Source organism: Dipodomys spectabilis, unplaced genomic scaffold, assembly GCF_019054845.1.
Source record: "Dipodomys spectabilis isolate Male_0828 unplaced genomic scaffold, ASM1905484v1 ptg000002l, whole genome shotgun sequence".
In the NCBI taxonomy this organism is placed as follows: Eukaryota; Metazoa; Chordata; class Mammalia; order Rodentia; family Heteromyidae; genus Dipodomys; species Dipodomys spectabilis.
In genome coordinates this window covers 13,181,463-13,203,609 of record NW_024870679.1, presented here as the reverse complement: position 1 = coordinate 13,203,609, position 22,147 = coordinate 13,181,463, and the positions used below count along the sequence as shown (strand labels likewise).

The 22,147-nt window shown below is 37.3% G+C and overlaps 1 protein-coding gene across 1 annotated transcript in view; it reads right to left on the bottom strand.

Annotated features, from left to right (window-relative positions):
- Nucleotides 1-13,268: 13,268 nt before the first annotated feature.
- Dpyd (dihydropyrimidine dehydrogenase) overlaps nt 13,269-22,147 on the bottom strand; it is a 715,003-nt gene continuing 706,124 nt past the window's right edge. Inside the window, exons 22-23 of the mRNA XM_042677821.1 lie at nt 16,920-17,060; nt 13,269-13,491 (exon numbers count right to left, since the gene is read on the bottom strand). Of these exons, the coding sequence (XP_042533755.1) occupies nt 13,321-13,491; nt 16,920-17,060 (312 nt within the window). The 3' untranslated portion in view covers nt 13,269-13,320. The remainder of the gene's footprint in view (nt 13,492-16,919; nt 17,061-22,147) is intronic.

Sequence of the window (22,147 nt, the reverse complement as noted above, 5' to 3'; positions counted from 1 at the left end):
AATTGGAGTGGAGAAAAATAAAGAGTGACTGCTAACAGGACTGGGTTTCTTTTTTGGTATGATAAAAATTGACTATATGATAGTTGCCTAACTGTGAATGTATTAAAATCTACTGAATTGTACACTTTGAATGGCTGTTATGCGAATTCTCTCTCAATGAAGCTGTTATAAAAAGCAATTTATGGTGCTCCCAGACTACTATTGCAGGGTCTAACATCTGGCTTTGGGAGTACAAAGATGAAGGCGACAATCATTGGCAACCTTGAGCTCCAAATGGCAGATGCATCACAAGTAAAGTTACTACCACGAAGGAAAGATTAATTCTGATAGTTGGGGATCTCCTCAGAGAAAAGACGCCAGCAATTTGAGGCAGTTTTTGAAGGGGGAAAAAATAGTCCAAGAGAATGAAGTGCAGCAAAGAAAAAGGAAATGACACCTGTTAATGCATGGGGAGTGTTTTACAAATTAGAATTTGGTATAAAATTCTGCTATGCAGCTCTCAACTCTATGAGATCAGTTCCTTCTGTTCTCCACTTGAGAGACACAGGAAGTGAGGCAAAGAAAAGTAAAATAACCAGCCCAGAGGTGACAGCTAATTGATGGAGAAGCTAGGATTCAATTCCGGGGGTAAATCTGCTTCCAGAATCTGAGCTATCAGTCAGGCCTCTTTCTTGGAAGATGGGCAAAGCAGTGTGCCAAACAAGTCATCCAAAATCTTCAACGTCGGACAAGATACATGAGGTCATGTCTCAGCCAGCTTGAGCTGCTATAACAAAATGCCATAGCGTGAGTGGTTACCAGAGAAATTTATATCTCACAGCTGTGAAGGCTGGCAGTCCAACAGCAAGATGTCTAAAGGATTTCTGGTGCATAGGAGAAGTTGGATTTTTGGCTCACAGAGGCTGACTTCCTGCTGTGTCCTCACAAGGTAGAAGGGATAAATTAGTCCTCTAAGGTCTTTTTCATGAGTATTAACCCATTAGAATTTATTAGAAGCCCTGTGACTTTTGCCAAAAGTCACACCTCCTTAACACCCTCCTCCTGGGGGGCAAGTTTTCTATATAGAAATTTTGAATGGACACAAATATTCAGGTTTTAGCAGAAGGTATCTCCTAAACTCTGAAATTTCTTTGTCACCCATTCATTATAACATTGCTTGGTTCATAAGTTAATAAACTTCCTCTCCAGAGCAAATACATTCTTCACTGTATATAAAGATTAAGAATACTTCACTTCTTATTTGTTTCAGCATGAAACTTATAGTCTAAATTTTATTAAATGCTCAATTACACAGTCTGTTCAGGGACCAGGCAGATTCAGAATTTCCTATTAGTTATTTGTTATAAATGCTTCCCTATTTGCATTCTATCTAATAAAGTTGCATCCTAATCAAGAACTGGACTGTGTTGGGCCCTAGTTACTCACACCAGGAATCCTAGCTACTCAGGAGATGTAAGGATTGAGGTTCAAAGCCAGCCAGGAAAGAAAAGTCTTCAAGACTTAAGAAAACGTGTATTCTATTTAAGTAGTTGTATGAAGAGGTTAAAATTCAATATGTCAGTTTATGAGTATGGTGCATCTTGATCAATGTCACCCTTATCTCCAATTAACCACCAAAAAGCTAGAGGTGGACTTGTGGCTCTAGTGTTATTGTACCAGCCTTGAGTGAAAAAAGCTGAGACAGCACCCAGGCTCCGAGTTCAAGCCTCAATAATGGCATGCTCTCACACACGCGCACGTGCACGCACGCGCATGTGCACGCACGCGCGCGCACACACACACGGAGAGAAGAATTAGGTTCTGAAATCATAGCATTTTAATTTTCTGTGTCTTAATGACTAATGACAAAGGGGGAAAAAAGACTCAGTGTGGCCTAATTCTGGTTTGTCAGTTCTACTCTTTGTTATTTATCCAATAAATATACTACATTTATATATGAAAAGACACACATATGAATTTTTAGCAGAATGATTTTTAATAATAAAAATAGCTGACAAAGTATTTGCTTCCATAATAACATAGATAAAAATTGTAACGTACTCTTCCCAGGCTAGAATATTATACAAAACAGGAAATGAACAAAACATAGATCCATGCATACAATCAAATAGAACCATAGACCATATGATTTTCTTTGTCTGAAATTCAAAATAGGTGCTATTAACATAGTATGAGAGATAGTTCCTTCCTTCCTTCCTTCTTTCCTTCCTTCCTTCTTTCCCTTTCCTTTTCTTTTCTCTGAATCTGTTAAATATTACTAAAATAAATGTATAGAAATAAATAGCATGTAAGACAAAAACTATATGACTTTAAAAAAATTTGACTGTATTTTTTTTTCTGTGTCTCATCTCCCATGTCTGTGTACTCTGCTGGATTTGGTGACAACATGGATTTTTAATTCTAAGATCATGAAAGTAGCAACATTAGGCATTTTCATTATATCTTAAATCCAGGATTCTTGAAACACAGATGCAGAACAGATCTTCAAATTAATCTCTTTTAATCTCCTGATAAATACCTGTGACTGGGAGGTGAGAACAGAAGTAGATAAGGGAACATGGATTTTGCAGTCAGCATTGACAGGAACTGGCTAATGAGAGAAGTGAAGTGGAGCAGATTAAGTCTTTTGGTCCATCCATCAAACATTCAGCCAAACTTCTTATTAGCACGACACAGATGAAAAGACGGGAGTTATATTAGTCAAATATCTGAGAAATAGTTTAAACTATTTGTTTTGGCTGAGGTTTTGAGGTTTCATTCCATGGTTCCGTTGGATCTGAGGTGAAACAGCACCAGAGTGGTGTAAATGTTGTAGATGGAGCTGCTCACTTTATGGCAGCAGGGAGCAGAGAGCGTCCTTAAGAGGTTGGGACAGGATATATTCTTTAAAGGCATGCCCTCCCCTAACTTACTTCCTACAACTGGACCCAGAACCTTCAATATCCAGTCACTTCTCCATAGCTCTGTCAGCTAGAACCGTGCCTTCACCACATGAGACTCTGAAGACACTTTGAATCCAAACCATAAAAGAAGAGCACAGAAATATCTTGGTCCCTGCAGGGACCTGAACTTTCTATTGCTGCTAGAGCAGATTATCACAAATGAAGTGATAGAATGCGATATAAATATTATCTCACAGTTGTGGAGGTCAGAATCTAAGATGGGCTAAAATCCACATCTATAGAAGACGATATTTTTCCCCAGTGGATCTTGGAAAACACTTTTTTTTTTTTTTTTGCTTTTTCTGCATTTTCCAGTTTCTAGAGGCTGCTCATTTTCTCTGATATGTGAATCAGTTCTATTTTCCCAAACCAGAATTAGCCAGTTGAGTCTATCTCGTGCCTCATCACTTTGCCTCTCTTCTTTCACACTTACAAAAACATTGGTGATTATACTCAGGCCATCTAGATAATATAGGAAAATCTCCCTATTTGTTAAGGTCAGCAGTCTGGCAACGTTAATTCAGTCTGCAAACTTAATTCCCTCTTGATGTAGCAATATATGTCCAGGTTCCAGGGAGAGACGCGATGGATAACATTGGGGAAGGCATTGTTCTGTGCACCATACAGAATAAAAATGAAATGAACTTTGAACTTCAGGTATCAAGGGTGAAACATGAAAAGCAATGCTACACAAAGCAGAACAGAGAGATGAAGGGACACTGAGTGCTCTTCAGGACACTGAAACTCTGGATTCCTGTGAGCAAACCTCAGTGGATTTTACCCCATTGGCTTTATAGTTTTGTGATACAATATAATTCTTTCATTTACATAAACCAAGTTGGAGTTGGGTTTTCTGTGACTTGAAATCAAGCAGTTTGATTTCAAGGCAGGAAAGAAAAGGAAAGATTCAGGGGCTGGGAAGGTGGCTCAGTGGTAGAGTGCTTGCCTTGCATGCATGAGGCCCTGGATTCGATTCCTAAGCACCACACAAACAGAAAAAGCCGGAAGTGGCACTGTGGCTCAAGTAGTAAAGTGCTAGCCTTTAGCTGAAGAGCTGAGGGACAGTGCCCCAGCCCAGAATTCAAGCCCTACAATGGACAAAAAAGAAAGAAAGAAAGAAAAGAAAGAAAGAAAGAAGGAAGGATGGAAGGAAGGAAGGAAGGAAGGAAGGAAGGAAGGAAGGAAGGAAGGAAAGAAAGAAAGAAAGAAAGAAAGAAAGAAAGAAAGAAAGAAAGAAAGAAAGAAAGAGAGAAAGAAAGAAAGAAGAAAGAAAGAAAGATAGATAGATAGATTCAGGAGGAGGAAGAGAAGTAAGAGTTCATTGCAAATCTAATTGTATATCCTGAATGACTGGAAGGAAGGAGAGAGAGTTTATACATGTAGAATGGAGAAACAATACAAAATCAGGAACAGAGATCACTGTAGGAATTCAAATGAAAACTCTAACCACATCCAAGAAGTACTGTGATAGAGACTGGGTATCTAGGAAAGTGGGGACCATGGACGAGATGTTTTACCATATCTAAACTTTTCCCTTTGCTCTTTAATATCTAGGTGCTTTAATTTATCATGATCTTGTTTTAATGATCTTTGGACTTCTTTATTACCATCTTGAACAAAGGGGAACATGAACACACCACATTTGTATATTTAGGAAAGTTTCAGGGGTTTTATTGGAAGGAGTTAGCTAAGTTCTATATTGTAATAGAAGTAGGCATGGCCATCACCCGAAATTCTCAGTCATACTTCAGAGTATGAAATAAAATAACATTCCTAGTCTCTAAAGAGAGAATGAACTGTTATTGCTATTTTCCTCCAGTCTCCAATATGCTGGTGGCTATGGTTTGGATTTAAAGGTCCTCCACAAACTAAGCATACTAAGAGCTTAGTCACCAGTCTGTAGCTCTATTGCCAGATGACAGACCCTTTAAGATGAAGTACTTAATTGGGGGAAGTTAGGTCATTGGAGGGGTGCCCTTGAATGGTATATTGGGTCCCTCACCTCTTCTGTCTCTTCCACTTTCTCAGTTGCCCTGAGGTAAACACACATTATCTACTATGTGCTCTTGCCATGATTCATGAGGTAAACATATATCATCTACTGTGTGCTTTCACCATGATTCATGATTCAAGAAACCAGGCAGGTGTTAAAATAAATCTTTCCTTCATTAAAATACTGTATCCTGAGTATTTTGCCACAGCAATAAATATTGAATAAATAAATACATCTTTCCTTGATTAAGATAGTTTATCCTGTGTATTTGGCCACAGTGATAGATAGCCAATTAACACAGCAGTTGAAGGCTCATCCTATCATTCCAGTCTCCAATAAGAAGCAGGATGTGGGCACCGAAATGATTGGCAAACAAAAATAGAGCATACAAACTTTCAGGATTTGTTTCCTATGGATAGGACCCAAATCTCCAAAGCTACTCTTTTCATGGAAGTTGCTGTTTTATTTTTTTTGTTGGTCATGGGACTTGAACTCTGGGCTTGGCTCAGCTCTTCAGCTCGAGGTGAGCGCTCTACCGCTTGAGCCACAGCGCCACTTCCGGTTGTCTAGTGGTTTATTGGAGATAAGAGTCTCCTGGACTTTCCTGCCCAGGCTGACTTTGAACCACGACCCTCAGATCTCAGCCTCCTGAGTAGCTAGGATTACAGGCGTGAGCCACCGGTGCCTGGATGTTTTATTTTATTTATTTTTTAAATTATTAAATAGTGTAAGGAGTTTCCATTTAACCAAGCAGTTTATGAACGTAATGTATCTCCATCAGTTTGCTGTTTTAAAATAAAGGAAATATACTTGGCCTAGTATATTAGCTCAAGCGTGTAAACCTAGCTACTTGGAAAGAAACATTGTGATTTGAGGAGAGGCCAGGCAATGTTACGTAAAACTATGAGGGAAGCATTATGACTGGTACAGTAGCCCCCAACACAAGATCCAAATCCAGGCAGCAGGAGCATAAAGCAAGACTCTATCCCTAAAAGAGTCAACGCAGAGTGGCTCAAGTGGTAGAGCTCTTGCTTAGCAAGCATGAGTTCAAACCTAGTATAACCAAAAATAAAATAAATAAAAGGTTTAAAATAAAATAAGTAGACATGAATTTCCTGCCTAAAGACAAAGGAAAAGCTTAAATATTAATAGGCATGGGTATTTCTGTAGGTATACTCATGTGTATGTGTGTGTATGTATGTATGTATGTATGTATATTAGGTGCTTCATCTTTGACCTGACACCTGGTTTCAAATGAAATAGATATTAAACAACAATATTAAATAGCAAGTAGATCATATTCTGAATGCCCATAAAGGAAAATTACTGGAAAGAAAAGAGGTCTTGACTTCTATGTTGATTAATGTAAATCTTGGAAACCCACCAGCAGTGTGTGTAGAAACTTGCACTTAGCAATGGTAGTACAATAATACAGACTGAGCTATAGAAATACAGGAGCACATAAAAGACTCTTTGGAGCATGCAGAACACACCGTAAGGGGAAATGCAAAGTAAATTGTGGAGATAAATAACTGTACAGATTCATAAATCGACATGACTCTCTACTATAGACTATTTACCAGTGACAAAATGGCTTGGAGCCTTTTATGGCAAAGCAGTTTATAGTGCATATTAGAAGAATGGTAACTAGGAATTCAAAGAGAGATAATACCAGTGTTTATAAACACTCTAGATCAGTTAATGAAAGGCTATCACACTCAAAGGGACAGTCAGCCATACATATTTCCAATGAGACTATCCAATTTAAAGAAGTCATTTGTAATTTTTAAAATTTAAGGAGAGACTTCATGTTGTGTCATATGAGGTACTGTATTAATTAATAAAAGGAAAGATGCTATAGGCTACACAAACCTCCCAGAACCATTAAGGATCTCATCCAAATTTTCACTTGGCAGGCTGCTTGCTGAATTCTGTGCATCTGTGGGCTCGAGGTGAATGTTGTGGCTTGGGGTAGATAAACCTGTATCTAATAGCTTTCCTGGTAATTGGATTAATTTCAGAGGATAGAACTAGACCAGAACCTGCCAGGTAATAAACTCATTTCTAAGGACAGTACCATTTTAGCAATATTATTATATGATTCTCCAGGCCATTTATAGGTAACCCAAGACCATGCAGAAGTGAATAACCTACCTCTAAATATCTATATTACAGAAGAACATATAATAATCAGAAAAAATATGTGATAAGGAGGGTATAGCTTAAGAGGCATGTCTCTAGAGCTTCATTTCAAATATATTCTAATCACAAATACTCATTTCTATAAGTCACTTATCTACTTTGTCTTCTCCCCAACAACAAAGATAAATAACAAGCTTATCTGGGTATGGTGTTGAATGCCTGTAATCCTAGACTCAGGAGTTGGAGAGAGTAGGGCATGAGTCAGAAGTAGCCAATGTGGGTTACATACTGAATTTGAATCCAGGCTGGACTATGGGAAGCTGTCTCTAAAACCTAAGGAAAAACAACAACTAGTTCATGGAATTAAGAATGTAAAATAAGATCATTTTATATTTATCTTACATGTTTAATATCATCACATTAAATATATAAATATATTTAATTACATTTTAACTTCTTAATAGTGTGTGTATGTGTGTGTATGTTTGTGTAATGTTTTATTACTAGGATCTTTAATTTTTGTTAGAATTGGTAATATTCTGTTTTTTTAAAAACCTAGATCTTAACTGTGTAGAGTTTCCTTTTTTCCAGATTTCTATGACTGCTGTTACCATAGGAAGCTCACTTTTATGACTATCTGATTTTGATTTTATGATATAAACATATCATAAAATCACAATGCCAATAAGAAAGTACTATGAGATATATGTTTCTAGTGTTTCATATAGGATGTTTATAAGTGTAAAATGAGTAATTGAATACTTACCCAATGAGTAATTTAGCCTGTATTATATCCCTTTATCCTATAATGACCTCATGAGTTAAAAATTATTTAAAACCAGCCAGGCGCTGGTGGCTCACACCTGTAATCCTAGCTACTCAGAAGTCTGAGATCTGGGATTGACGTTCGAAGCCAGCCCATGTGGAAAAGTTCCGATGAGATTCTTACCTCCAATAAACTACTTAAAAAAGCTGGAGGTAGAGCTGTGGCTCAAGTGGTAGAGTGCTAGCCTTGAGCACAAAAAGGCCCAGGGTCAGTATCCAGACCCTGAATTCAAGCCCCAGGACCAGAAAAAAATTATTTAAAACCAGTTTTACTGATCAAGAAGTAGAGGTTTGAGTGTCTCAGGTCTCAAGCAATTAAGTGACATCAGGGCATTAGACTACAAATTCTCTACCTTTCCCCCCCCTATATGATATCACATGGAGTGGTAGTAGGGGTCTACTTGCTTCCTGAAAGAGACTTGATTTTTTATTTCAAGTTGTTGACACATAGAGGAGCTTGAGAGATTTTGATGGTTGATGGATGCGATGAAGAAGAAGTTATGCTAGCAAGGAGTCTAGAAGAGTCCTTGAACGAGATGGAGTAGAATGGTCTAGAAGAGCCTTTCCAGACCTCCTCATATTTTTGTGCTTTCTCTCTTATTTGCACTACCTGAGCTGTCCTTTTCTCATAGTCCAGTTGGGAAATTCTTTTTTTTACATAATATTTTATTGTAAAGATGAAGTAGAGGGGTTACAGTTGTCTAAGTAAAGTAATGGGTAATTTCTGTTGAACAGTGTTACCTCCCTCCCCCCCACGACCCTCCCCTCCAACTTTGGCTCCATGTCCACATTCAAAGGATCTAATAGACTGTGTAAGACAGTGTTACTGACTTGTAGTCTCCTGGTGATTTTCATTTTTCATCTTCCTGAGTCTCTCGTCAAGCCACAGATGTAAAACAAAGTTCTGTTTTTGTCAAATGTCATGGATGAGAAAAGTGGCAACAACAACAACAAAGGGAAATATGCATAAGGAACAAGTGAGGGTAACATCACAGATCTACATGGCTTAAATCCAGGCCCTGGACCTTCACAGTTACACAGATTCAAGGAAAGAGTTGGACATTGTGTTCTCTTTCTCAGGAAAGAAGGCTGGCTGCTCTCATGTTTTTGCTCTGGGTTCTACAAAGGAAATGTGTGTCTGGTGGGAAGAGTCTTGTAGATGACCCAGGCATTTGAACTGGGGTCTCAGGATCTTCCCAGAGGCCTATGATTCTTTCCCACAACAAAATATTCTGATCAATGGAGATTTGGTTATACACGGTGATGACTCCATGTAGCTCTGGCAAATTTCTTTGTTTCAAGATAACTGGGCTTCAGAAATGAACCCACAGACCTATAGCCACCTAATCTTTGATGAGGGAGCCCCCCCAAAATAGAATGGAAGAAAGACAGCCTCTTCAGCAAATGGTGCTGGCAAAATTGGTTAAACACCTGTAGAAAACTAAAATTAGATCCTTATACCACCCTGCACCAGAATCAACTCCAAATGGATCAAAGACCTCAAAGTAAAAGCAGAAATATCCCGGGAAGGAATAGGAGAAACTTTAGGGTTACTTGGCACAGGCTGAAATTTTCTTAATAGAGACCCAGAAACACAACAAATCAAAGAAAGGTTAGACAAGTGGGATGGCATGAAACTGCAGAGCTTCTGCATGGCAAAGGACATAGCTAGCAAGATCAAGAAAGCACACGGATTGGGAGAAGATCTTACAATAAATAAGGGCCTCGTATCTAAAATATACTTAGAACTCAAAAAATTAAATCCCTCAACAACAAATCTTCAAAGAAACAACTGCCTGATAATAAGTGGGCTAAAGACTTAAAGAGAGATTTCTCTGAAGAGGAAATAAGAATGGCCAATAGACACATGAAGAAATGCTCAACTTCTCTGGCCATAAAAGAAATACAAGTCAAGACAACATTGAGATTCCACCTCACCCCAGATAGCATGGCTATAATCAAGAACTCTAATAACAACAGATGCTGGAGGGGATGTGGACAGAAGGGAACCCTACTGCATTGTTGGTGGGAGCATAAACTTGTTCAACCACTTTGGAAAGCAGTATGCTACCAGCACAACTATTTATCACAGCATTACTCACCATAGCTAAGATATGGAACCAACCCGGATGCCCTCAGTAGATGAATGGAACAAGAAAATGTGATATATATATATATTCATATATATTATAAATATATAATGTGAATCCTATGCTTCCATCAGAAAAATGACATTGCACCATTTGTTAGAAAATGGAAAGACTTGGAAAAAATCATATTAAGTGAAATAAGCCAGACCCTAAGAAATATAGGTTCTATGGCTTCCCTTATTTGCAATAATTAGTATACATCTAGGATAATCTCATCAGATGAGTAGAAAAGTTCAAAAGCGATGGGTTTATGACCATATCAGAGGATGCTGAATGAAATGAACCCTAAGATATGGACACATATGGGTCCATAAGAGATGGGTCTTTTTTTGTTGTGATTGTTTTGAATGTACTATGTGATTTTTTTGTTTCTTTTGTATGTTCCTTCCCCTATGGCAAATCCTCTGTTGTCACTGTATTTGATTTTGGTACTCTGCATCTGGTATATACATTTATCTAATTTGGGGATAGAAAAGGGAATAACAAAATGATGACAAGGACACAGGATGACTCATTGCAACAATGATACTCACAAAACACTATGTTGGAAATGAAACTTCTGGGGGGGAGTGGGGGAGGTGGGGAGGGAAGGAATGGTAGGAGAAAAACAAAGGAGGGGGTAACAATGCACGACAAGAAATATACTCATTACCTTACTCATGTAACTGTAACCCCCCATACAGCATCTTTACAATAAAATAAAATAAAGATAACTGGGTTTTTTGATGTATGCTATCAACTCCAAAAGAAAAGATTTGGTACCATGACAATAGTTCAGAGAGTCATTTCCTAGGCACCACTATTATCACACAATTACCTAAGGAGTACTAATGTTTTTTTAATTTTTATTTTATTGTAAAGATGCTGTACAGAGGGGTTACAGTTACATGAGTACTATTAAATTGACATATGCTTCCTGGATTAAGCATCATACCTTCTCATTTCTCTGTATTCAGAGCACCACTGAAAGAAGGCTAGCCTTTTCTTGGTGAAAGATGAATTTTAGAAGAGTAGACTAGAAATCAGTGAAGAAAGTAAGTAAGAGGGTCAGGAAGTTAGATTTTGAACTAACATATCTAAATAGCTACATCTATAATCTATCTATCTATCTATCTATCTATCTATCTATCTATCTATCTATCTATCTAGCTAGCTAGCTAGCTAGCTAGCTAGCTATATGTAGCTGTTATAGATATATACAGAATATATAAGAAATGGCCATAATTCATTGTATAACTAATGACTAATTGCCCCACCACAAAATCTAAATGGATCTCATTGATGCAATGGGTCCACCTGTATCCCTATTTAAACAATTTGTTTTTTCTCTTCCTCTCCACAAATTATACCAACATCAAATACAGTGAAAGCAGGGGTTATACCGTGGGGGAGGGACATACAAAGCAACAAAGAAATCATCTTATAAATATGTTAGAAACAATCGCATGAAAGAAAAAAAACATTTGAATACATATCTTAGGGTTCATTTCCCTAACATCAACTTATCTGACCTTTTCTGCTTGACTCACACATGTACAACTTTGGTGGAGAGGGGAGGGGGGAGAAGAGGATTGGGTGGGGGGGGGAAGGGATGGGAGGAGGATTGGGTTGGGGAGGTGGGGGAAGGATGGGAAGGGATGGGAAGGGGAAACAAAGGAGAAGGCTACAATGCTTGATAAGAAATGTACTCATTATCTTGCCCACGTAACTGTAACCCCTCTGTACAGTATTTTCACAATAAAAAAAAGAAGAAAAAAACCCTTAAAAAATCTAAATGATGATACAAGTTGCATTCTTGAAAAAGAAAACAAAAGACCATGCTTAAAATGCTTTATAAAATTTTATTTGGTATTATTCAATCCTATAAATTCCATAGTCAGTAAGCATTTCTCAATCACACATATATCAGAGGAATATGACACAAATTGTCACTTCTTGATTTGCTGCTTAGATTTCTTTTAAAATGTACCACAAAGAAGAAATAAATGAACTTATATGAGAAGCTATTTACTGATTACAAGAACAGAGCAGTAGAAAAATACTGAAATATCATTCAATTTCAGAAAATAGAAATTTCTTTTTATTCATTTGCTACTTTTTTTTTTTTTGGTCATGGGCTTGAACTCAGGGCTTGGGCACAGTCCCTGAGCTTTTTCATTCAAAGCTAGTGCTCTACCACTCTGAGCAACAGCGCCACTTCTGATTTTCTTGTGGTTAAATGGAGATAAGAGTCTCATGGACTTTCCTGTCCAGGCTGTCTTGGAATTGTGATCCATCGATCTCAGTGTTCTGAGTAGCTAAGATTACAGGTGTAAGCCACTGGTGTCTGGCTTATTCCATTACCTTTGAAATTAAGCCCAAATACTAAAACAGAGTAGCCATATTTGTTTTACATACTGTATGTACATTACCAATACTATAGTTTTCATTGCTGAATAACCACACATGTGACTCAGTGCTTTGCAATTTGGGTTTTGTTCAAACATTAATTGCTATAATCATGAAGGATACTATTAAAAGCAGACACAGCAGAACTGTGCACAACAAAGAAACGGCATTAACCGGATCTCCCCCATAACATCTAATTTCACTATGAAAACACATTCAATATTTAAAGAAGGGTTTCATGGGCTCCACTGGCGAGCAGTGGGGACACCTGTGACACGCAAGTGGGGTGATTATCCAGCATCCAAAATAAGCTATGTTAGCCAAGAGGGCCTCAGAAAATTCTAGGATTCCCCCTTTTTCTCTGCCATGATTCCTATTTGATTTTCTTCATTTGACCATTATGGTGCAAATTATATTTTCTTAGAAACAGCATAAAATCTCAGGTAATTTTTAATTAAAAAAAAAAAGCACCAATTTCCTGGGAAACATTTTCTCGTATGTTAACGTATACTTTGTTCCAAAATACTGAATTTCTCATACAATGAGAAATCATAGATGGAGCACAGCGTAGGGCAATTTGGAAATTGTCACACTAATTGCCATGAAAAAAAAGCTGATTTTTTTCAGAACAGACAACTGACAGCGAACATCCAATTAACTGCCACCCAGTAACTAGCAGCAGAGATGTTCAGAAAAGAATCATTCTATGCTATGACCATTAATTGGTTACTGGCGGTAGATTTAAAAAATACTTTAGAAATTTATTAGCAATTATAGACATTTTAATCTGGAGAGAATTACACAGAATGGCCATGCTTTTTTTTTTTAAAAGATGAAGATATGTCGGTGCACCTCATAGTCGCTGTCTTGTGAAGTCGCTCTAACACACCGGCTTCACAGCTAAGGGCAAGCCTCTCTTTGGCTCATAAGGGGTTGTCCTGGAAACCATTTTGATGCAGTCGATCACAGGGCAGACACTGAGACAGAGAGTACAGCCCGTGCAGGTGTCAGTAACGGTGGGCAGGTGTGTTTCCGGGTCAAACTGTATGGCCTGCAAACAGAAACAAAGAATACAGATGGCTATGTCCACCATGGCTGCCACATCCTCAGTTTACCATCAATAGTGATCTCCATTGCATTGGAGCTGCATTCTAAAACACATGTCCATCCAGCACCATGGTGCAACTGTAGCAACAGCTAGACCGACCGAGGAGGAAAGAAGAGAGAGGAATGACCTGAAGTTTGAAACATATTTTGTAAAAAATAAAAAAAAAATCCTTTGAGGTACTTTCTTTTATCGTGTGAGGAACTACTTCCTACCACACTAGATGTCCAGCTTCCTTTTTCTGAGCAGAACAGGGCTCTGGCCAGTTCTAACTGGACAAGAAGTCTCCTGCCTGGGGCTGACAAGGTGGTTTCACATTTCTTCTTTCTCCTCCTCCTCTTCCTCTTCCTCCCCCTGTCCTTCCTCCTCTTCCTCCTCCTCCAGCTCCTCACACCCTGGAAAGGCTTGACTGTCAAGTGGGGTAATGAACTAAACTGGTTTACATTTTAAATAACATGTGTAGAAGAAAACAGTAGAAAAAGAAGGAAGAATAAAACAAATAGCTAGCATAATAGTAAGTTTGAATGTTGAGGAGTTCCAAGTTAATTTTAAGCATTGCCCAATCACAAAAGGGAGAAAGCATCAAGTAGAAATCCATCCCAGCCCTGACCCCCTCAGCCGGAGAACCTGGGCCAGGCCCCTCCCTCCTTCCTTCTTTCTTCTTTCCCTCCATCCCTCCTTTGGCTCCCTCCTTTCTTCTTTCTTTCTTCCAACCCAGAACAAATTTCAACAAGTTAAAACAAGTCCTTTGTAATACCTAATGCAACATAAATGCTGCAAATAGAGTTCACATACACACACACACACACACACACATACACACACACAAACGATGAAAAGAAAGCTACTTTTAGTAATAGATACAATTATTTTACATATAGTTTTGGTAAAAACATTAGTTGAACTCATGGCTACTGAAACTTCAGATAATGTAGAATCAAAAAAATTCCTAATTGAAGTGACAGGAAACCTTTTTTTTTCCCCTTACTTTTATGGACTTAAAAGTGAAATGGTCTTTTCACAATAAATCCAGATAAGTTGCCTAAATGCATGAAAGGTTACTTCTAAAGGAAATAATTCTATAATAGCTGACCAGGCACTGTAACTATTATAAACCATAAGAAAATCTCCACATAAATTGTTGCTCTGCTTTTAAAAAAATTTCAAATTAGGTTTATATGAATAGAAACAATTTTCTTTTCTTCTGTATTTTTTTATACACAGTAATCCAATGAAGGAATTTGTAAGTGCTAAAAATCAGGCTTAAAAACCTTATACTTAAAAAAGTTGCAAATTTACAAACTTACTTTCAGTTGAGAATTTCAATTTTGATTACTTTTTAATCTTTTGAGACAAAAGAGCTAGAGAAGTACTTTCTAAATATTTTCTAATCCATGCTTGTGAGTTTTTCACTTATTAAAGTGACCCTTATTACTACATTATACCAAGGCTAGAGTTACAAGGTAGGAGCTGTAAGTTCTGAGACTGGAGATATTAAAACTTGGATGCTAGGAAACTACAGGACTGCCTGATTTATCTTTGACCAGTTAGCCAGAAGAAAGAGGCAATCAAAGCGAAAATGGTATGACTGATGTTTTGAAAATAATTGGTAAAGATGCTTTTCACCCAGAATCAATTAGGTAAAAAAAATTGAGGTGGAACTAACGTCAATTTAAGGAGAGATTTCTTTAGAAATTAAATATATCTGTCAAAAATATGCAAACTTTCTTTATGAGCAACATGGGACCTACCCCTCAGTTGAATAAGGTGAATGAACTTCACTTTTTTAAAAAAGATGAGGCATTTTATTATGTATTTAGAATATCCCACTGATAATTTCTTAAAAGGATCTTACTTTTTAAATACTCCTTTATAGCTTAAACATTTTCATAGAAATAATATCCTATAGGTTTTTAGAGCAATTTTAATAGGCAAGTCTTGCTTTTTAGCAAGTCTTAAAATGTGCTTTCTTCAAACTCCTTATCTTGAAAAAACTCAAAAAACTAAAAACTTTCAGAGTGGGCAATGATGTGTGCTGGTGGTTCAGGCTTGAAATCCTAGCTACTTAGGAGGCAGAGATCTAGAACTGTGGTTCAAAATCATCTAGGGTAAGAAAGTCCATGAGAATGTCATCATCAATTTAACAGAAAAATAGAAGTGAAGCTATGACTCATGTGAGAGTTCTAGCCTTGAGCACACAAAAAGTTCAGGGACAGTGCCTAGGCCCTGAGTTCAATCTCTAAGACTGTTGAAGGCTTCACTATTATCCTTTATGCATTTGGAAAACTCTGTTAGTTGAAGGTCAAAAATCAGAGTTCATAATTACATAGGAAGAAAATGAAGAAGCAAATTAAAAGTGATATTACGAAAGAAGATCTTAAGATGTATTTTTGAGAGCATAGCCCATGCAGAAGGACTCAAATCCCTATTGTTGTTTTTTTTTTTCATTTCTTTACCCTATGGCAAACCCAATGAAGAAACTACCTAGAAATCACTTCCTGTGGCAAAAATACATCTCACTGGTTTTTCCAGATACAAACGAATTCTGGGGCCAACCTTCCTAAGTAGTTGGTGAGAAAGTGCAAACAATCAATACTGAATGGAGGACAATTCTCTCTAGGCCCAAGCAATCAACTCCATTCAGGGGGAGGGCAATATTCCCTCAGTAGTAAAGTCTAATGCTTTCCTAATGTCTGCAATTTGGTGCCAATTTCTCTTTGCAGTTGGATTTCTCCCTCCAATTTTATGGGTGATGGAATGATATTAAAATAATAAAGCAAATGAAAGGGTGGCATATTATATATGACCTCTGTCCTATAAAAAATTACTTGTGTTAAGAGTGAGAAGTCAGAAAGATACATCTGTGCAGAAGTCAAATAGATAGCATAGATGGTTTTAGCTATGCTGAAAGCAATCTTTCTTCTGGTTATGCTGAGAGATACCCGCAATCCTGTTTCTTCCCAACCATCTCCCATAGTCTCTCCTCCATTAGTAGCCAGTCTTTAGTTTGGACTTCTTTCTAGGCATCATCTACTTGGGTTCTAGCTCATCCATGTGCTTAAAACTATGGGATGGCAACTTGCTACCTTCCAAAAATCTACCAAGTCATGATTCCTCATTTCCCTAACACCAGTCCATGCTCATTACCATGAACCCCTGCCAGATGCTCTGAATCCCAGAAAGTTGCATTTTAAAATGGCCCACATGCTTGAGCTTGGGCCACTAAGTTCAGATCCATTTTGCTTTCCTTGTTGGTGTACTATTTCTCTGTCTTTCTCTAACTGCTTTGAATTTGTACTCCGGAGCCATAGGAGATGATGTTTCTTGTCCCCTAAACGAGAAGGAGTGTGCTTTAATTCCAGCAAGTTTCTTACCTGGTAACCTGAGTCATTACAGGTCATAAAGCATTTACCACAGTTGATACATGTGTCTTCGTCAATCATGGCTACAACCTGCTCCAGGGTGCTCAAATCACCAAATGCTCCCACGTACTTCAAAGCCTTCCCAATGACATCCTGAAAGACACCATGGAAAGGATTCAGAGGGCTTGCTTTACCACATCGGTTCTGTTTTCATATGAGGACTTATGATCGTAACTAGGATGGCTAGGATGAGGGGGAACAGGAATGTTAAACATTCATATTTACATTAGGAGTCTTGATTTTCATTGTGAGACATGCTTTGATAACACACCCACTTGTTATGTCTTAAGAATATATTTCATTATCTAAACATTCTGATTTATGTTAAGTGAATCCACTAGTTAAATCAGATCTGATCCTTTTTTACTACCCTTCCTCTCTCCCTCCCTCCCATCCTCCCTTCCACCCTCCCTTCTTTTCCTTTCTCTCTCTCTCCCCCTCCCTCCCTCCCTCCCTCCCTCCCTCCCTCCTTCCTTCCTTCCTTCCTTCCTTCCTTTTCTTTCTCTTTCTTTCTTTTTCATTTTTTTCTCTTTCCCTTCCTTCCTTCCTTCCTTTCTTCCTTCCTTCCTTCCTTTCTTTTTTCTCTTTCTTTCTTTCTTTTTCTCTTTTTCTCTCTCCCTCCCTTCCTTCCTCCCTCTCTCTCTCGCTTGCTTGCTTACTTCCTTTCTTTCTTTCTTTTTCTTTTTCTCTCTCCCTCCCTTCTTCCATTCCTTCCTCCCTCCCTCTCTTCCTTCCTTCTTTCCTTCCTTCCTTCTTTCCTTCCTTCCTTCTTTCCTTCCTTCCTTCTTTCCTTCCTTCCTCCCTCCCTTCCTCCCTCTCTCCCCCTTTCTGTGTGTCTCTGTGTCTCTCTCTTTTTTCTCTCTCTTTCTTTCTCTCTTTCTCTCTCTCTTTCTTTCTGGTGCCAGTACTAGGGCTTGAAATGGGAGCTTGGGAACGCTCCCTCAGCTCTTTGTACAAAGCTGGCCCTAGCATTTGAGCTACAGCTCTACTTCTGGCTTTTTGGAGGTTCGCAGGAGATAAGCGTCTCATGGACTTTCCTGTCTAGGATATCTTTGAACTCAGATCTTCAGGTGTTTAGATCTCAGCCTTCTGAATATTTAGGATTACATGTGTGAGCCGCTTATATACTACTTGCTCTTTTACTTTAAGAACTAGAATTTTCTTCTGTCACCAATGAAGATTTTTCCTGCACTTACACATTGCTTTGCTCTTCATATTAATTGGAAGTGTGTTTAATATGTGGCAGAAAGAGGATGTTTCATCAGCAGTAAGAAACACTTTGTTTTGTGAAACAAAACGGAAGAATGTAACAATGTTTGTCAAATTAGTATGCTGTCAAGATTCTCTTCTTTTGTTTTTCACTTTTAAAATGAGAATCTTTTGTTTCATTTCAAGGTCCATGTTAAAGAAGGGTTGACTATTCTTAAAGCCATCTTTCCATATTCTCTTTAGTATTTTATTTTTGAGACTTCTTTTTATGCCCTTGAATGTTCTTTTAAAAATGTTTTCTACGTTAGCACTAAATGACAATATACTCATTACCATGAGCTTTCAAACAGAGACAAAGTTTACATTATTTATGCAGTTCATTTGTGTAGTCAAAAACTTATGATGAATGGATCAAGAAATGTGGTATATATATATATATATATATATATATATATATATATATATATATATATATATATATACATACATACATACACACATACACACACACACACATATACACACACAATGGAATTCTATGCCTTCATCAGAAAGAATGACATTGCCTCATTTGTTAGGAACTAGAAAGACTTGGGAAAATTATATTAAGTGAAGTAAGCCAGGCCCAAAGAAATATAGGTCCCATGGTTTCCCTCATTTGCAATAATTAGTATACATCTGGGATAATTTTATCAGATAAGCAGGAAAGCTCAAAAGCTATGTACATATGACCGTATAAGATGATGCTAAGTGAAATGAACCCCAAGATATGGACACAAGAGGTCTTTGTTGTTGTTGATTTTAATATACTATGTGATTTTTTTGTTTCCTTTGTATGTTCTTCTCCCTATGGTATGTCTCCTGTTGTCATGGTACTTGATTTTGGTACCCTGCATCTGGTACATACATTTATGTAATTTGGAAAGGGAAAGGGAATAACAAAATGCTGACACAAGAACACAAGATGAACCATTGCAACAAGGATACACACAGGACAGTCTATTGGAAATGAACTTTACAACTTGCGGGGGGGAGGGGGGTGGAGTGCGGGAGGGAAGGGAGGGAAGGGATAGTGGGAGAATTATAAGGGAGGGTGTAACAATGCTCGATGAGTAATGTACTCATTGCTTTACTCATATAACTGTATCCCCTCTGTGCAGCATCTTTACAATAAAAAAAAAAATGATGGAAATTTCTAGGCCTGGCTTTTCTACTTTCTTTTCAGTGTGCTGACATTATAATTTCAACAATACTCTGTCTGTAGGTGGATACTTGATGGCTATATCTGTATCTCCATTCTGAATTGCTCTCACAAGTTCATGGTCAGCATCTCTCAGCTGCATGACAAACTTTGTCACTTGGAATTAGAACCACAATTTTGTCACTCACTGAACTGATCACAAACACCAAACTGAATCTTCCCTGGTAGATTTTTAATATCGTGAATAATATTACCTTAGGATTTTTCCCAATCATGGAGACATATAATTCAGAATTATGTTTTACTGCAATTTCTTCCTACTCCAATAACTCACTTGTTATCTTCCAAGTCCTTAATCTGCAGTATCTTTTGAATCCTCTTTCTATATGTACCACGATATTGAAACATTATTCTTTGTCTTCCAATCACATTTTTCAGTTCAATGGATGTGTCAAAGATACTTCAAATGTCACTATTTCATGTTTTTCCCCAAACCTTCCTTTCCCTTTTCTAACCAAATGTCAACATGTGAATACTCATTTCTCTTTCTTTGTTATACCTCTTTCCCTTCCTTTTCTCATTTCCCTTTCCCCTCTCCCTCCCTCCCTCCCTTCCTTCCTTTCCTTTCCTTCCTTCCTCCTTCTTTCCTTTCCCTCTCCTCCTCCTCCTTCCTTCTCTCCCTCCATCATTTCTTCCCCCACTTTCTGCTGATGGTTTATGATTTTTTAAACCAATTTTCTGGCACTAATGATAGCAGATAATATTTGAGTTTTTAACTATATTTCAGGACAGTGCTATCATTTTAAAACATTTTCATATTTAAGTTTCATATATGTTGTGAATGACTATGGTCCAAGATTAAAAAAAAATTACATCATGGACTCAGACCAGTGCTTATGAACATCAAATATACAATCACAGGGCCACAAGCACTCTGCTATGGTACCTCCTTTGTTAATCCTCATTCAGTAAAATTTGGTCCAGGTTATATAGTATTATATATATTATTAACATATATATTAATATTATATATAATATTTTATTATTTAAATCTAGCTCCCTTTTTGTAGTTTTTCTGTGAGATAATTTCATCGTCTGTACCACTTGGTGTATCTTGTTCTTGCAGATCAATGAAAATGTAGTGCGTACTCAACCGTTTGTTAAATAAGGGTATCTTCTGCACATGTATCTATGGACTAAACATATATTGTAATAGTAAACACAGGTAGGATAGTATTTACTCTGCTGAATATGAGCCTTGTACATAAGACAGTCAAAGAATCTGGATTTTTTGATACCTTGTAATACTGTTTTAAGATATTAAATTAATAAGGTTAGTATCTAAGTAGAAAGGGCTACATGTGATAGAAATATTTTTTCAATAAATAGTAAGTAAACAAAATAGTTGTTTTATAATACTGAAACAATATGAAGACCAAAATCCCAGTTAGATATTCTTCAAAAGATGTTTAATCAGTTAATTCCCTAGACAGTCATCAAAGCTTAGAGAGTTCTTGAATCTCTCCCAATATATATGCTGAAGAGACTTAATGAAAAGCAAGTCTACACTCAGTGTACATTAAATAGGACTTTTATTCTCTGTAGCTGATTTGCTGTTGTCCTCTTTTTTAAAAAATAATCATTATTTAATATGAAAAAAAGAAAAAAAAACAAGATCACTGCAGTCCTTAGAGTGTTGAAAGTTCATTCCACATTCACATTCATTATATATATATATATATATATATATATATATATATATATATATATATATACATATATACATATATATTTCCATAAGAAAATTACATTTGCTTTTCTAAATTTGGAAGAGAGTAAAAATAAGGATAATTATTCTAAATCATTTTGGGAAAGAATATCAAGGAAAATGAATCCTCATTCCTAGTGACTGAAAATATGGATATTCATATAAAACCCCAATCCAGCAGGTACACTGTCAGCTCATGAATACCCTTGGGTACATGTTCCAGAATTTGGAGTTTGCGGAAAGATGCGTATAATCATTGTGCACATATGGCTCCTTGAATCCCTCCTGGGCACACATCTGCAGAGGTTAGGGACCTGACACTTATTATTCCATGCAGAGTCTGCGTGTACAAAGGTTGAGCAGCCTGCTGTAGCCAGCCCTGATTAGGAGAATTGTTTATGTGTAGGTGTGTGTGTGTGTGTGTGTGTGTGTGTGTGTGTGTGTGTGTGTGTGTGTGTATGTGAGAAAGTGGTGCTGAGTCCTTTAAATTATAGATGATACATTTGATTTTAATGTAACTATTCATGAATTGGCATTATGGAGAACAACAGAATGGCAAGATCACCTCTTTATCAATTAATTACTGTTAAGGATAAACACAAGCATTTTGAAAAGGTAGATTAGTCAATATTTCTGTTTGATATAAAGTTTAGGGCCAAAGAGCGAGGAACGAGAGAGACTTGATCTCTGATGCTTCTTATTTTCTCCTTGTGATTATATACATTTTATTAGTTTTTTATCTATTTTTATAGTTAATTGAAGTATTTTCACATGGTGATTATTATCTGGCATACTAGCTGTTCATTTCAGTGTGAGGTTTTCACATTTGATCAGCATATTTTCTAACATTTGCTACAGACATGGATCCTTCATAGGTCAGGATGAAGGGCACCAATGTGGAACCTAAATGGTGCACTATTTTAATTACCTGGATGTAGTTGTCTAATTACTTAACTATTTCCTTACAAATGCAACTACCAGTGTCATTTGTGCCAGTCTTTG